The sequence below is a fragment of the Apaloderma vittatum genome, unplaced genomic scaffold (genome assembly GCF_000703405.1).
Source record: "Apaloderma vittatum isolate BGI_N311 unplaced genomic scaffold, ASM70340v1 scaffold30576, whole genome shotgun sequence".
Lineage (NCBI taxonomy): Eukaryota > Metazoa > Chordata > Aves > Trogoniformes > Trogonidae > Apaloderma > Apaloderma vittatum.
In genome coordinates, this window is record NW_009721767.1 from 1 (window position 1) to 16,840 (window position 16,840).

Below are 16,840 nucleotides of genomic sequence, written 5' to 3' on the forward strand. Positions count from 1 at the left end.
GGCCTGTAGTGCTGCTGCCCTCGTGTTCGGTCCTTGGCTTTTTATGAACCGTCTAGAGGAGAAATCATTTAATTGGATCCTTTCTACATTAATACCGGTTTTCTGACACAGCGTGATGTAGTGGGGTACATTCTTCTTGCTTCTTAAGGAGAAAAATGGACTTAAAACCTTTATTATGAAGATGAGGTAAACCTGAGTGTTATTTCACAGCTATTTAAGGCCAGATTCATTGGAAAGTATGTTCTTGTTTCGAAAGAGATGACACTTTCCTTTTGAAAAACTATTTTTGTCTTTATTTCGAAATTGGCAAACTTTTTGATAATCAATGGTAACACTAATGAAGTTTCACAGATTTGGGGAAGCAGAAGCATAATATTTAATAGCGTGATATTCTTTTTGTCTTTCAGAAGTACAAATATAATGTCAGGTGGCTGAAAGTTTGCCTATCAAAATGTCAAGTAAGTTTTCAAATTTTTCTTCCTTTAACTTCGTTAAAGATCTGGTTCCGCAGAACCTATTTGTAATATAATCCTATTATTCCTTGCATTAAAAGGAATGATGTGAGGCGTAGTTATTTCTGACCAAATTCTTGGCCTTAAATCTTGCTGTGCCTGATTCCTGACGTATTGTTTCCATGGGAAATCCAAATATCACAGCTTCTCCTAAATCCTGTTTCACTGCATTTTTCCTTACCTTCCTTTTAATTGATGTGCATATAAATGGCTTTTGTATTCTTCAGTCTGATAGCTAAATAAAAGACTAGCAATATAGCAATGGTGTGGTCTTAATTTTTTTTTTCTTTCATTTTACACTCTTCAGTGGCAAAAGTCTTTGAGAGTAGGATTTCTGTCGTTTGCACATTGCTTAAAAATGCTTGCCATAGCAGATGCCTCATAAGGAATTCGTTCAAATTTGAAAAAAAAAAAATTTGCTTACATTTATATCTTAACAGAAAGGCCATCTTATGCCCCACCTCCTACCCCAGCTCCTGCAACCGTAAGTATAGTAATTTTTATCATTAACACCGAGCTGGTAGTATAGATTTTAATAACTTAACCGAAGTAATAATTACGGTGTTGCATCACATTGCTGTATTGGAAACAGGAAATAGACGTATTTTGTTATTAATATGATATGCATTGTTTAAATTAATCTCTTCTTTTTTTCTAAGCAGTTTGTGAAAGAGAAGCTGAATAAACTTGTTTCGCCTTTAAGGCTAGACCCTGCAGATGCTTAATTTTCTGTAACCAGTCAGTTGGTCTAAAATTGTTTACAGTTGCAACAGTATACTGGAATATTTAAGAACAAACTGATATATTTAATTCTAAAACCTCTCACTCAATTTCTGCCCAGATCACGGGCAAGCAGTGTGTTTTTTCATGTGCCTGTTGTACCTAGCTGATTTTCAGGGGAATACGTGAGTGTACAAAATTCTGTCATATTGGGTCAGAATGATGAAACGTTCAGATGCTAGCCTTAGTCATATTTCTTGAAATCATTGGTGTTTGGGAGTCTGGTGTGAGAAATACTTCTAGTAAAATGGTACAGAACGACACTGAGGAGAACATGAACAGTAGCTTTAAACTGTGTCCAGTCCCATTCACGCGCATATAAAAAGGTGCTGAAATGTCAATATGCTGTGGTCAGGAGAAGTTTTGAAAGCAAATGCACCTCTTCTGTGGCATTCACGTTTATAGAGAGCTTGCATTTCAGGAGTAACATATTCACTTGAGAAAACACAAGTATCTTGTGCAGAAGAATGAGCGAAGATGCCCTAGTAACTTTTTTTGCTGAAGAAAACTTGAACGTTTATCCAGCAAAGTCCTTGATCTCTGCATCTGGCATAAAACCACAGGATGGGTTTTATATAAGTTATGTTCTTATAAATTTACATAAATAAAACTTTCTCTGCATAGCTTGTTTAGAGTTTTCATGGTTTGTGCCAGCATTAGAAGGAACGTGGTGGCATCCACCCTTACAGCTGGGTTCCTGCATCGAGGGCTGTGCATGTACACGTGGGATTCCTGTGGACACATGTTGTTAACGGCGTATATTGACCTGGGACATTCTTCGGTCAAGTTTAAAAGTCTTTAGTAGGGTACATGAAGCAAATCTCAAAACTGCAACTAGTGACATGCATCACCTGTCTTTCAAGTTGCTTCTGTATTGCTTATGTTTTATCCAATCCTCGCAGTGATCACCTGTGCTAGTCATAGAATGACAAATAACCTTGCTTGTTCTTCCACAGCCAGTTCCAGTTACCACAGTCACCCAAATACCAGTAGTTCCCATAACTACAGTATTATAGCTGAAGTAAAAGTTCTCCATGTAATGCAAGGTAGTTCCCTTGTAACATTTAAATCCTGTCTTGCAGAAATAAAGCGTTAAGCAGACGGAGATTGCAATTGTCATCTGATTTTATTGAAGAGGTGTAGTTCAACATATTCAAAACCTGTTGTTATGGTAATACAGAAAACTGCAGCAAAATGGTGTCTTACTGAATAGTGAATATGTACGTCATGATCACAGGCATACGGATCGAATAAATGTCAACCGCTGTGACTGAGTTCAACAAGTTTGGCAATAAAATATATATTTGAAGGCTGACTGTTAAAGGATAATTTTACTTTGTATGTTCAGAAACAAGTCTACTACGTGATGTCTACATATACTTGAAAACTTGAGAAGTTAATGTCGTTTAGCTTATAGGTTATTTTTGTCAATGTTTATGTATGTCATACTTTAGTTCTTGGAGTCCTGAACTTACTGCAGAATTTTTGCAACTGGGATCTACAATGGGTCCAGTCGGCAAATCGCTTTGAAAGGCAAATACCAGTGTATGTTTCTTGCTATGCCCAAAGTGCTACTAAAGAGTGGCACTGTGTGGGTGACACTTAAATGTCTAGAAACATGCCAGGGTATCATGAATTCTAGTGGAGTGATGGGACCACCACAGTCAGGACGTGATCACAATTACTGTTAAATACGTGATCCATTCTTTTCCAACAAAATTTGGGAAGAAGGCAGGAGGGGAGTCTTCAGGTACTGGTAGTGGTGCATGGGTGGTGCTTTGAAAGAATGACAGGAAGAAAAGCAGATGTGGATTTTCCTTGGTACAGTAAACGTTGATTCTGGGGGTTTCTGCCCAATCACTGTGTGCTGTGTTGCGTTGTAAGCTCAACCTTTGGATATAAGAGTCTGAATTACTTGGTGGCTTACGTTGGAAAATTTTGTTAGTCATGAGCTGGATTTAAAGAATACTTGTTTAAATGAGTTACTTAATAGAAATGAAATCACCAACTTCAGACAGAAATTTGTAGTCACACATTTGCTTAAAGATCCTGTTTCCTTAATAGGTTTGTACTGGAGTAAGTTCCGTGTGTTGAGAAGATACCAACTGCTACACCTCATTTGCTTGTTTAAATTCTGATTGCTTTTGCATGCCATATTGCAGTTCATTTTCATTTCTGTGTTTTCCTCGTTTGAGCTCATTTCTCATTCGTGTTTTTGTCTCATTTGTTTCCATCAGCAAATGCCCAGCACCCCAGGGTTTGTGGGATACAATCCATACAGCCATCTGGCCTACAACAACTACAGGCTGGGAGGGAACCCGGGCACCAACAGCCGGGTCACGGTAGGAGAATCAACTATTACATCATCCGGCAAACAACAGGAACTGACCAGAAATGGCTTTAGAGTTAGGTTCTTCTGAGTCTTGGCTGCTGCCGCTTCTTTATAAAACCGAAAAATTACTTCTGCTTCTTATTCCTCAACCCTCCCCCCCTTCCCTTTCGCTCTGAAAGCTTATGCAGGAAAATGGACTTCTACTCAGCCAGCTAAAAAATGTGGTATTTATGTATGATGCAGAACTCCAAAAAGACAGACTTTGTGGTCTTCAGTGACCGCTGCATGCTTAGGGAAAAGTTCTACAGCATGGATACAGATTCCTGGAGGGAGGGAACTGCACATTTTATTGAGGCTTACTGGCACAAAAGTAAGGAAGAACACTTTGCGGACCGGAGATTGTAGTCTCATCATACTGTTGAGCCATGCAAGAGATGCAAGCCTTTATTTTTCATTCTAGTCCTAGTCTGGTAATAATTCTAAAGTCCCAAGTTTAGAAATGATTTTTCAACAGAAGCATGATGACAATAAAATAGAATCCTTTCAGATCTTGCATACTGTGTCAGTGTGTGGAAAATGGACGTTACATTCATTTTTCATGGTGTGAACAAAGTGAAGTGGAGTCAACGAGAAAGGCGACGGCTTCTTTCAAATACATTGGCTGCAGTTAGGAAACAGAGATGGACGGTGGAAGGGTAGTATTTTCATAACTAGCACAACTGAAATAGACCAAACCCCTTTGTTGAGAGTTACTGCAGTTCTCATAACCTTAAGATTTTTCATGTAAGTCTTTCTACCTCAAAAAATCTCATTAGTTTGGAACATGATATAAAGATTTCTCATGGAACAACTCTATGGTGCTTTTGATGGAGTATATTTTTTATGCTCTTCTATAAATCTTTCAGACTCCATATATGAAGTTCATCTGGTTTGTTAAAGCATACACAGAAAAGGCCTTCCCTGTACAAGCTGGAACTTGACTGAACGTGCTGTCTGAATGTAGACTTTTTTCCTTGTATGAGAATGAGTTAGGTTTTGTCTAAGAAATTTCATTGTTTCTGTATGTCATAAGCATATACAGCCTTCTCTGCCATGCATATATCAATATATGTATGGTGTCTTTAAATTCCTGTTAATTTAAAAGCATTAAACAGTTTCCGTTAATGTTTTTCAAATCCATCTGTATGTGTATATATGTATACATTTTGGTAATGCATATACCTCATGTACATTATTTATACACGGTTCTGTATGCGTTGTTTCATAGAGCTCCATAAATTCAGCAAAACAAAAAATAATGCGGAAAAAAATTGAAAGCTGAATACTGACCATGAGTCTCCTTGGCCAAATATGAGTAGTTACTTCCCTATGGCCGTAGTCCTGAAAAATCTTGAAATTGCTTTCTATTCTTTATGAAGCTGCTCCCTCTTAATATAACAACTCCTCATACGTGTAAGTACTTGACGAGCGAAGGTTTTCAGAACCTGTGGTTGACAGGGACTGTGATGTTACTGCCCGGTTTTGGGAGCTGGCCCTGGCAGGTGTTCCTGGGTTGAGGGGAGTGGAGGGGATGCGGCAGCTTTCCCGCAGCAGCAGGTAGTTCTCAGTGGCTTGCGTTGGGCGCAAGCAGTGTCCTTCCCAGCGGACAAACGAACGGAAGAGCACAGAAGAGTGTTGCAGGCTAATTTGGATGACTCAGTACAGCTTGGGTACAAGTAATGCGCACATTGACAGCCTGGTTGCCTATGGTTGTTTAATTTTCACAATGAGTAGTTTAATTGGCTTCAAATTCCCACCAACAGATTTTGTGGACAAGTATATTGCTCAGATTATTTGAAAATGAGAGTATCTAACTTCTTGCTCCTGAACATTCTCCTTTTTTCACCTGTGCAGTAGCCATATTAAAATTGTCAAGACAGGTAAAATAAACTGCTCATCAGAAGTGAGAAAAACAACCTGCTGGGCTTGGTATTTCCATGTAAATGTCTAAGATGGTGTTTCAGTTTTAATAATATGGAGCCTTTTTCAAGATTTATCTAGCTACTACTCAGTAAACTTAGGGATAAAAGGAGAAACTTAAATCGGAAAACTTGCTGTGAGAACCAGCTCTAGTTAGTACCTGTTCAGTGTGGGTAATTTTTTTTGGTGATGTCTTGGTGGGGGGATGTGTGGCTGGTTTGTGTGAACTGCAGAAGACTGAGTGTTTTCCAGAACCCGTGTGTACAGAAACTGTCCGGCAATCACATTAACAAGTGGATTTATTCGGTTCTTTTATAGGCTTCCTCTGGTATTACCATTCCAAAGCCCCCCAAACCCCCAGACAAGCCCCTGATGCCCTACATGAGGTACAGCCGGAAGGTGGGTACATGGTGTCAAACAGTAATACAAGTTAGTGTTCGTATGTGCTAACAATTAATTGCTGTTATCTTAGTTTCAGCTTCTAAACTTTTACTTCTAACAGCCTGCACTTTCTTTTGAGGGAATTGTAAAGTACAGATGCGTTGCCCGTCAGAATAAAGGCAGCAGTAGTCTGGTCATACAGTTGCCAATTTCTGGGGGGAAAAGGTTTGTCTAAAATGCTAATTGCCACCACTGTCTCTGCTGACAAGGATCCACCCTGCCACATTCAGAAGTTCCTGTGACTTGCTGACAGAACTTTTTTGTATAAAGGAAGTATTCCTTGCGGTATGCTGGGCTTGGTACAGTGCTGTAGCTGGCCTGAAGAGTAGCAATGAGTGGACTTTGCATGTTCTCCTTCACCAACCTAGCCTGTGGCAACGTTTGCTTCGCTATTCTCTGAACCGTTTGACAGAAAGTAGGAGAGAGACTCTTGTGGAGTCTGAAATCTCATGGGGCATGGGGAGGGCATGTCAGCCTGTCTGAAGCGGGTGAGCCAGAAGGAATTTCTTCCGCTTCTGGTAAAGTATCTTTACCAGCATGTCTGTCTTAGGCAAAAAAAAAACATCAACCAAAAAATATGTCAAGTGGCGCAGCAAGAAATAACGCTGACAGCTCTCCTTTTTTCTTTTTCTTTTTTCCCTATAAAGTTAGACACTTTTTTGGTGGAGTCAGAACTTGTTGGAACTCAAATTGATCAGCAAGACTGAAAGATATTTTGAAATATTACATTCTGATCTGAAAAGCTCAGTGCTCTTTATCGTAATCTACTGCTGGATGTGTTTACTCAGTAGCATTTTTTTTCCCAAAGATGCAGCGATGTGCATTTAAGAAGAGAATTAAGAGGGTTAAAGGCAATGTTCTCAGGAAACCAAAGCCATTTCAGCAATTGCCTGTTTCGGTAGATGGCTTCCTACTGACTTCCTGCCCCAGAAAATAACCGAGATAGCTTAGCCAGACTCATTCCTAACTTAATCCTGTTTTTCATGGTGATTCCAGAAAGAACACTGAGATGACAATATAAAATGTTTAATTTGGAAGTATTTAGATATCATTAGTAAAGCTCCAGCTGTTTCTGTTAAGGTCTGGGACCAAGTGAAGGCGTCCAATCCTGATTTGAAGTTATGGGAAATTGGCAAGATTATTGGAGGAATGTGGCGAGATCTCACTGATGAAGAGAAGCAAGAGTATTTGAATGAATATGAAGCTGAAAAGGTAAATGGAAGAAATCTGGGATGTTTATTACAGCTGATTCTTCTAGGAACTGGTCTGAGAAGAAAAATTCATCTTACCCATGCAGTGGTGTATGAGGCGTTCACGAGACCCCTGTATGTAACTTAAGTGGAAGTATGTCCTGACACGTCTTTTAGATTTTTTTTTTTCTTTTTAATAACTGTACATCAACTGTGACTGGTCAGTTTTTAGACCTAATTCAAAATGAAGTGTTTATAAGTGAGTGCCGATTTTAACTGTTTAATGAATGGATTTGATTGTCCAACTTCAGTATTGAAAAGATTGTCTCAACACCAAAATCCTCTTTCAAAACTGGTGCTCTGCAACTACTGCTGTTGTCATGAACGTGTTCGTAAAAGGCATCCAGTCACGCAGGGTTTGCTTTTTGCCTTTCATGGTGTAACCTGGTGTAACTCCACGCTATGAAATAGTGTTTTGTGTCTTAATAGAAAAATGCTATCACTTTCAGGGTGGGGTTTTTGTGGATTTGGTTTTATTGATCTTAATGACAGAAGATGCCAGCTACCTCACGTCTAGGTTGGTAAGTGTTGAGGACCTGTACGAGACTGTTGCTGTGATGCTGAGGTACAAAGAGAAGCCTGTCCAGCTGCTGTGTTGTGCTTAAGTCCGGTAGGCATCTGAGGCTGTGTAACCTGGAAAAATCTGAGCTGTTTCATTCCAAGTCAATAGCGAATTATTTCAAAACTGGATGCTCTTAGTTGAAAAAAAATATAATCAAGGAATTCAGTTTTTTAACTTGGAAATTCATGTTTAGATTGTAAGCTCCTTGGGGCAGGGGCCATCTTGTTTATGTTTTTGTGGTGCCTAGGTAGAAGGATTCCAGTCCTAACCATGAAACAAGATGTTTAGGTAACCTTAACTATTGTAGATTGTATCTCCTTTTACATTGGAAATATCTTAAATTGCTGTGCAAAATCTAGACTTGGCAAAGTTTAAAGGTGAGATTAAAAAAAAGGCAATTCAAAGGGAAAAATACTTCAAAGAAGGTGAAAATAGTGATGCAGACCTGCTACCAGAAGGAGACAGTAGTCTGGCTGCAGCATTCTGTATCATCCCAGTGCAGGGATGGATCAAAGAATGGAAAGGTCCTGAGTTACTTTGAAAACCGATTCATGACATACTGGAATAAGGAGAGAGGAAGAAAATTGGAATCAAAGATCTAGGTAAAACTCCAGAGAATCGCTGAATTTAAGTTAACTCTTTTTTTTTATCTTAGCAGAGTTTTGTCTGATCATAAATGCCTTGTTCTGAGGTGTTTGATTTTTTTTAAATCTCAGGCAACAAAGTTGTTGTAAGACTTCTCAGGTGTTAAAACTGAAACATGCCTGAAAGCCCAGCTAGTGTTTTTAAAACATGAGTGACTGTGGAAGAAGGTGTAATTTGCAAAAAGTAAGGAAGACTTAAGAGAATATGGTCATTTGTGTGTCAGTCAGATGATTCAAAATGGCTTTGTCTGTAGAGCTGTGGTTTGGGTTCCACAGACTGCAGTTCTGTCAGGGCTGAAATTGTCCAGTGGTGCAATCAAACACTATCGGTCACGTTTCAGATAGAGTACAATGAGTCCATGAAGGCGTACCATAACTCTCCTGCCTACCTTGCCTACATCAACGCAAAAAGCCGTGCTGAGGCTGCGCTGGAAGAAGAGAGCCGGCAAAGGCAGTCGCGCATGGAGAAGGGGGAGCCTTACATGAGCATCCAGCCGGCAGAAGACCCAGATGGTAAGCAGAAAGGGATTTGTGTGCACGGCCAGGGACGCAGTCTCGTTACAGGACCGACTGTGTGAAGAAACAGACACCAGATACGGAGAACTCGCAGTGCCCAGCTTCCACAGTGTTTAACGTGACTTCCTTTGGTACCTTTAATACCGATTTTCATTATCACGTTTTATTTCATACAGCTGACAGCTGGCTTTGTCTTGTTTCCAAGAACTAAGGTGGCAAGTCAGTGTCAAAAGTTATTCCAACCCTTAATTATGTGTGAAGTAATGCTTACGGTTCAAAACAAATAAGTCTGCATGAAGCTCTGCAGTGGCTCTAACATATGCATTGTAAAAGGCTTAGGTGCCTGATTTAATCCAGCTTGAATGGAATTTTGTGCTTAATTACCAGAAGCATGTGATGCTGACGAGCAGAGTTCTGGTGTGATTAAGAGCACCTGAACTTTGAATGTGTTCAATAACTGTCATTTGAGATTGTTTAGAAAATAAGTTACCCTTGCTGCTGACAAGTTGATGAGAAAATTCTGAAAGTTTATTTGACTGCAAGGAAATGCACCCCACCCAGTGGGAAAGCTCACACACACCTGATGTCTGCTGCTAGATTCATGACCAAATACTTGTTGAAACCTGAGGGTGAAAAATGTGTTCAGTTACACCCTCTTTTTTTCCTGCTCGTTGTAAAAGCACACCTTGAGATAAAGCTCATGACAAACAGCACTCTGCCCAGTGTGAGGTAACTGCACATTTAAGTGAATATATTTAATATTTGAGGAGCTGGCAGTTTGGGACTTCAGTTCTGCTCTGTGCTCCCTGGGCCAAACAAGCTCGGCCAGAGGGAGCTGCACCAGGCCCGAGCTGCTGCTGGTGGCACCCGGGACAAGGCAGCAGGTAGTTGTCTGGGACAGAAACGTCGCTTCCGTCCAGTCCTGCCTGTCACTAGTGTCAAGACCCTTGTGGTATAAAAGGAATCTTGTTAAGAGGACAAAGGCACAACTTTAAGGAGACCAGTTTGCTTGATACTTCATGTCTTGTAAATCCATTGTCTTCCCATTATTTTGCTTCATTTATTCAGATACAACAGTTTGAACTGAAGGAGATAGAAACTTTCATTAAACTAGTTACCTCCTTTGGCAGTATTTTCTGGGATTCTCCTTAAAATTTCTGTGAATAGTTGGAGGATTCAATTTCTGGACTTTTATACATGATGTCATTCTGGAAGATAATTCATACTTGTTGCTTAGCTGATTTTAATACTCAACGCAGAAGCTTCTAAGTTTTTCTCACCACTACTTAATGCTATTTAATTACTGTGTTTTAAATTTAGTTACTTTGACTTTTTTTGAGTGTATTTTGTAGATAGGCTCTTGATACCAAAACTGCAGACTGTTTTGGTTTTTGTGAGGTTGAAGGGCTTTGCCAGTTTTCCTTGAAGAAATACACAAAAAATAGGAAGGCGTCTGTGGGCTGGAGGCTTTTGAGTGCTGCTAGGTAGAAGAAAATGCCAAACTGAATTTCACTTTTAAAATCAATACCTAGTACAATCCATAATGGATTCTGTGACTAGATTAAAATTGTCAAAGTTCAGTATCTTGCCATAAATTGGAAGCTTGTTTAATTTGATTGGAGAGAAAAGAAAAAGCCTTGACCTGAAATTTACTAAAATAAAAGTCTTTCTGATCTGTGCTACAAGGCTTATTTATAGCAGAGTCACTCTCCTGTTGCTGTTTTCCACTGCATATTCTGGTAACATGATTAATCAGGAATGTTTGGAGTTTTTTATTCAGTGTGTTAGTACTCTCTCTTCCTGTGGAAGTGTGGAAGGCAACACAGTAAATAGCTAGGTCAATCCAAATTTCAGACGTGTGGGAAGTGCATATAAAATCGTAGCTGTTACAGCTGTGCCGAGGTAAACCGTGTCCTGTCCCCATACTGCTTTTTTCTGGTTACTTCATGTCCTATATAAATATGAACTTTGTGACATGGCAGCAACTAGTGTTAGGGGGTTTATTTTAGTTAGTGGCGATATGGATACAGTGTCATTAGACTTGGTGCTGGTTTTGTGGAGTTACAGCAGTTGCGCATCAAACTCTTGTTCCAGATTACGACGATGGATTTTCTATGAAGCACACAGCCACAGCTCGTTTCCAAAGAAACCATCGTCTCATCAGTGAGATACTGAGTGAAAGTGTGGTGCCCGATGTCCGCTCTGTTGTCACTACAGCTAGAATGCAAGTTCTTAAACGCCAGGTCCAGTCTTTAATGGTTCATCAGGTAAAGAAATAAGGCAGCTAAAACATAATGGTGTTGGGCCGTACTCCAAGTCTCGGATCGTTTCATCATCTGCGTGACTGTTCTTGTTGGGTGTCAATGTCCTGTTTGCTCGAATGGTTTTCTTGGGAGTTGGAGGACATGAGACTTCACCTTCTGTGCTGTTTTGTTATTGAGAATCATGTTAAACGGTATTTTGTGCTTTAGGGTATCTTAATTCTGTAGCTGTTCATTATTGTACATAATTGCTCTGTATGTGGTGTAAGCCTTCTGTTTAATAAGGACTGGCTTTTGTTTATAATACGCCTAGCTGATCCTGCATTGCTGCAGAGATCGTTTATTGTTCATACTTTTCACTATGAACTTCTTCCCTACTGGGGATTAGATGAAGGAAGGCATAAGGGTGTTTTTGTATTAGATGAGTATATTCTAAAACACTGGTCTAAATATTTTTGTACGTAGCTGTAAACTTAGTCCACACTTCAGATGACTGCGCAGTAAGGTTCCATTTATTTCATTTCCAGCGTAAACTAGAAGCTGAGCTTCTGCAAATTGAAGAGAAAGAAGAGGAAGTTTTTGGAAAGCACAGAATCCTTTAACAATGAGCTTAAAAGGGTACAGCTCTCACTCTATTCCATTTACTCCGAGGAACCTGCTAGTTACCCATTTGTACGAGTGCTCTGCAGCTTTCTGTTTTGTTGTGTGTCCGATTCCGTGTAATTACACAGCTGGTGACTGCAGTGTCCTAGCGTGGGGGGGTTAGAAAAGCCGCAGTGCTGGGGTTATTTCACGCTCCTTCAGTGACCTTTAGTGGTGACGTGCAGCCAGTGCAGTTTAAAAGTGTCTTCAGGCTTGGCTGGTTGCAGCTCCAGGAAGGTGGCCTAAAGCCATTGTGGAGAACAGGCCGCTCTGTCCTTGGCCATGTTCGAGTAACAAGGTTTAGGCTGTTTGTTTATGCCCCTTTTTCATGTGCATAATATGCTTGTGTCTCCCTAGTTACAGAAGTTTTTAACATAAACATTGTCAAATTGAAAGAATTATGCTGTGTGTAGGAATAGTGAACTCATCATTGGATTTTACTGGTGTTTTGTTTTTCCCTGTAACTGAGGTAATAAAAGAGCTTTTCTTTTTTCTAATTGCTAGTTATGCAGTTTGAAGGTGGAAGTGGATATGGAAAAAATTGCAGCTGAAATTGCTCAAGCTGAGGAACAGGCTCGTAAGAGGCAGGAGGAAAGGGAAAAAGAAGCAGCTGAGCAGGCTGAACGCAGTCAAAATAACGTAGCAGCCGAGGAAGAGCAGGCAGCTAACAAGATAGAGGAGAAGAAGGAAGAGGAGAGTGCTCCAATGGAGACAGGTAACTGCATCTGAAGATCAGCTTCAGAATCCTCAAAGGACCAGTATTGAAGTATCTCTGTAGAGGCTCAGCGTAGCCAGGAGGAAGTGCTCTGTATTTTTGCTCTTACTAGGACGAAAGGCTGTGGAAGAACAACGTTCAGAATAGTTAACTTCATCTTGGGAAGTGCAGGTGTTTGCTTTCCTCTCACTAAAATGCCCCTTTTCAAAGGGGGAGAGGATAAGATTTCACAAAGAACACCACAAAGGGAGAAAAAAACTGCTTTCTAAACCTAACTCAGACGTGTAGAAGCAATGGAGAGCTGTCCTGCTCTCAGCTTCTAGCGAGGATGATAGAACAGCACTTTCCATGCTGCTCTTAAAAGCTGACTTGCAGGCTGGGTTTGTGTTGGGTGCAGTGACATTAGAAAGCATGGTATTCAAGAGTGTCAGCGTATTGCAGCTTCTGTTCCTAAATTCTAACTGCACAACCTAAATAAATGTATTGGCATGTAAATGACAGTGAGAAATATCTCATTACAGAAGAGCCTCACCCAGAAGAGAGCACAGAAAACCAGCAGAATGGTGAAGAAGGAACATCTACCCCGGATGATAAGGAGAGTGGCCAAGAAGGGGTGGATAGCACTGCCGAGGAGGGAACCAGTGACAGCAACACCGGGTCAGAGAGCAATAGTGCGACAGTGGAAGAGCCCCCCACAGACCCTATCTCTGAGGAGAGTGAGAAGAAAGAATAAACATTGACTCATTTCATGTGTCTCTTTCGAGTGAAGTACTGTTTTGATTTCAAAATGTGCTACCTACGGCTTTTGTATCTTCCTTGCCTGTATCGCTCTGTGTCAGGGGTTAGTAACGTCTCGGTGATCAGCACAGTGACGTAAAGGGGCCTTGAGAGGCAGAACAGACTGAACATAAAAACTCGTGTCTAAACACAGCCATTACAATATGGGGAGGAATTTAGGATTGCTTGGGCCTTCTTCCCTAGGAAGATGGCATTGGTTTGGGGTGTACATTAGGAATCAGGCCTTTGCCCTTTCTTCCAGTTCCAGGACCACAGCGATGGGGCGATCTTTCCCAAAGGTCCTTCCTGTTTGTGGCTGTGGCACCATGCGGGTGCGTGTCCCCTCTCTGCTGAGGCCCAACTGACTGCCCCAGCATGGAGAAGCTCCGTTAGGAGCACTCACTCTGTAGGGCCCCTGGGGTGTAGCTGAGGCCTCTGGCAGTTGACACAAATGTTGAGCAAAGACGTGATGCCGGTACTGGGGATAACCTAAAGCGTTTCCTTGACCTGACAAACCAAAGACCCCCCAGCAGCCCAGTGTGTGTCGCCTCTGCTGCCTTGGTTCTTGCCAGCCAGGATGCCTGCCACAGCTGCCCAGTTCTTGGCTTTCACAGAGAGCTTGGTGATCATGAGTAGCGCTCCTTCATAAGGCTGAGAAGCTTGATCTTTGCGGGGATGTTTGTTACGTTTCTCAGAGTAGCTGTTCTACAGCCGTGGAAACCTGCTCGTTCTGCAGGCAGCGTTTCAGGAGATCCGTTTTCAAAGGACAGAGTAGTTATCTTCAAGTGGAATATCTTGGGGTTTTTTCTGTGATGCAGGATTCTTTCCAACAACAGTCTGTTTCTCTGCCATTTAACTCCTTTGTTTGCTACTACGCTATCCTGGCGTGGCCTCAGCCAGCGATACAGCAGAGCACAAAGCAGTGTTTACAGGCATGCTCCCTTGAGCAGTCGCTAATACAGCAGAAATGGTAAAAAGTTGTATTTTTGCTTGCTGTGAGCTTTCAAAGCCTTTGGGAATTCACGTGTTCTGACAATGCCACGTTTTGCCCTGTACGAGCAGAAGCCCTGCTGAAGAAAACAACATGTGTAAATGCAGCAGCAGCAGATACAAGCCGTCCCCTGATTTTACAGCTTGAAGAGAACACATGATGCTTATGCTTCAGTAAACTAGTGTGTTTTTAGGAATAGTGGGTATATCAGATGGCAATGTTTCTAAAGTCCTTTGGTCTTTTTTTAATGGTCTGAAAATAATAAAATCCAACGTGTTTGGTTTTTTTTAAACTTACTGTGGTCTGGTTCTTGTCTTTAAAGGTAATGCCTGTGGTTGATTTAGGGCTTTCATCTGCCATTCTTAAGCCCAGAGGAGACGAAAGCCGTGGAATTCATTACTGAAAAACACTATATGCAAAAAGTTATGCTGCAAAAGCACTTTGAAAAACAAGGAAAAATTCCTGAGTTGCTTTTGTGTACACGTGGGCTGTGTCTGGAAGGATCTGGTGATGGCTGTTGCCTTCAAAAGCCAATGGTTGGGAGAAATGATACCTGGTGAACTTGTGCTCTCTTTGCCTATCAGCTTTTAAGCACCTCCCTCCAAGCTATCAGAAATAATTGTTACTTCAAACTAGGTAAAATTTCCTACCTAAAGGGCTGAGAGGTACAAGTTTACAAAAAGTATTGTAGTTGCAAGTCCTAGTACTTAATATCTGAAGCCAGATTTCTCTGCTCATTGGCTGCTGTTTGTTCTCCCCGAGTTCACAAGGTTTCATGAGCCGATGGTGACCTTTATTTGTGCTTGGAAGCAGTTGTTAAATCAGGCCCTGTCCCGTACATGTATTTAATGGCTTCCTTAGAGTCTCTGCGTCGTGGTTCACAGTCTCGTTTTGCACTCCAGGATAAACCTTTCAGCAGTTGGTGCTGGGTGGCAGTTCCTTGTTGGAGAGCCTGCTCATTCTGGAGAACCATTTTGAATCCGTACGGCAACGTTCAGACTGAGCCCCCTAAACAAACGTGTGCCGCGCTCTGCTCGGCCCCTTCCCTGCCAGGGGCTGATCCGGACGTGCTCGCTGGGGAGCTGGAGGAGAGGGTGGACGTGAAGGACTCGTTCCCACAGGGGGTTACAGCTCGTGCCCGTCTGCCAAAGCCATCAGTTCCACCTGCCACCGAGCGCTGCTGAGGAGAGGGTTGAAAAGCACAACTGAAACGAGGAAGAAAGAGAAATGGTGACTTTCCTCTAATGAGCACTGTCACCCAGGGAGCTGCGTGCCTGGGAAAGCTTGTATTTCTCTCATCATTTAATGAAAAGTAGGAGTTCGATACTACTCCATGGTTTTGGCAAAGGCGGACACAAAAAGAACCCTCTTGGGAGGAAACAGAAACTGTGGCCGCTCCTTAATTTTGGTTTTAAAAAAAGTTGAAGCAGTGAAACTTGCTTAAAAAATAATGTAATTTTAGAGTCAAAATTTCGGTTTCTAGGAAGAGTGGGCAAGATGTTTCAGAGCTTGCAGTTGTGCTAGTTAAATCGCGTTTTAGGAGTTTCTATTTCCAGCAATTAAAAGGATTGCTTTTAGAAAAATACATCTTGAGGCACTTACAAGAAGGGGGTAAATTACCTAGTGACCCATTTCAGATTTACATTTCATAACTAACTATGCCAAAAAGCCAGTAATTAAGAGAGGAGGGTTATTTGTTCCATGAACTCATTAGAGTGAGGAAGCTCATGTAATGAAAAATAACAGGCGCTAGTTGAAGTCTGACGTGTGAGAATTCAGATACTCTCTTGCTTTGGGTAAAAAAATACAGCAATTAAGCAGACACCAGAGACACAGTTCCATAGAATAAGGCAGTTGTTGCCAATAAATTAACACCTGCCAGCCGAGCGCCCTTTAACAAAGCAGCTCCGCTCTGCAGAGGTTGCTCTATGTCTTGAGCTACACACCTGAGGATTTATTTACTGCGTTTTGCTCTTCTGCAAAATTGTTTTCTTGAATGATTGCTGCTGCCATCATGAAGCTTTGATTTCTCAAATGATACCAGCTGCTGCCTGGACACAGCTCAGGTGGAGCCCGTGAGAGCAGGAGGAGGCTCCACACCTCAGGTGCTGCAAATGCTTGTTGTGTAACAGCTTTTATCTGTGCAACAGCCTGGGTTTGAAGGCCATTTGTGCTTTTCATCTGCTACATATTCCCAAGGTATATGTAAATAACTGTAATTATTGGCAAAGACAGGGAGTGTTGCAGCGCAGGGTGTGTACCCGAATGAGTAGGTGTCATCTTCAAGGATAAAATAACTTCTCCAAGCACACAAAAACCTCCCTGTGGGTACCGTTTGGATACTGGCCCACCTCCATGGTGCCTGGCAGAGGTGTCCACGTGGGCCATGAGCATTGGGGACCATGTGCAGGGAGGGAGCCCCTCGAGGGACCTGCCTCACCAGGAGTCAGCTCCTCGC

General features: G+C 41.6%; 1 protein-coding gene across 1 annotated transcript; it reads left to right on the forward strand.

The window, feature by feature from the left end:
* Positions 1–951: 951 nt before the first annotated feature.
* On the forward strand, positions 952–13,447 carry SMARCE1 (SWI/SNF related, matrix associated, actin dependent regulator of chromatin, subfamily e, member 1). The gene is given in 10 exon segments (XM_009871527.1): positions 952–996; positions 3,530–3,634; positions 5,902–5,982; positions 7,105–7,236; positions 8,822–8,993; positions 11,091–11,263; positions 11,785–11,819; positions 11,821–11,875; positions 12,404–12,614; positions 13,136–13,447. Coding segments are annotated over 9 exon segments (1,173 nt in total). The 5' UTR covers positions 952–996; positions 3,530–3,532; the 3' UTR covers positions 13,348–13,447.
* The last annotated feature ends 3,393 nt before the right edge of the window (positions 13,448–16,840 follow it).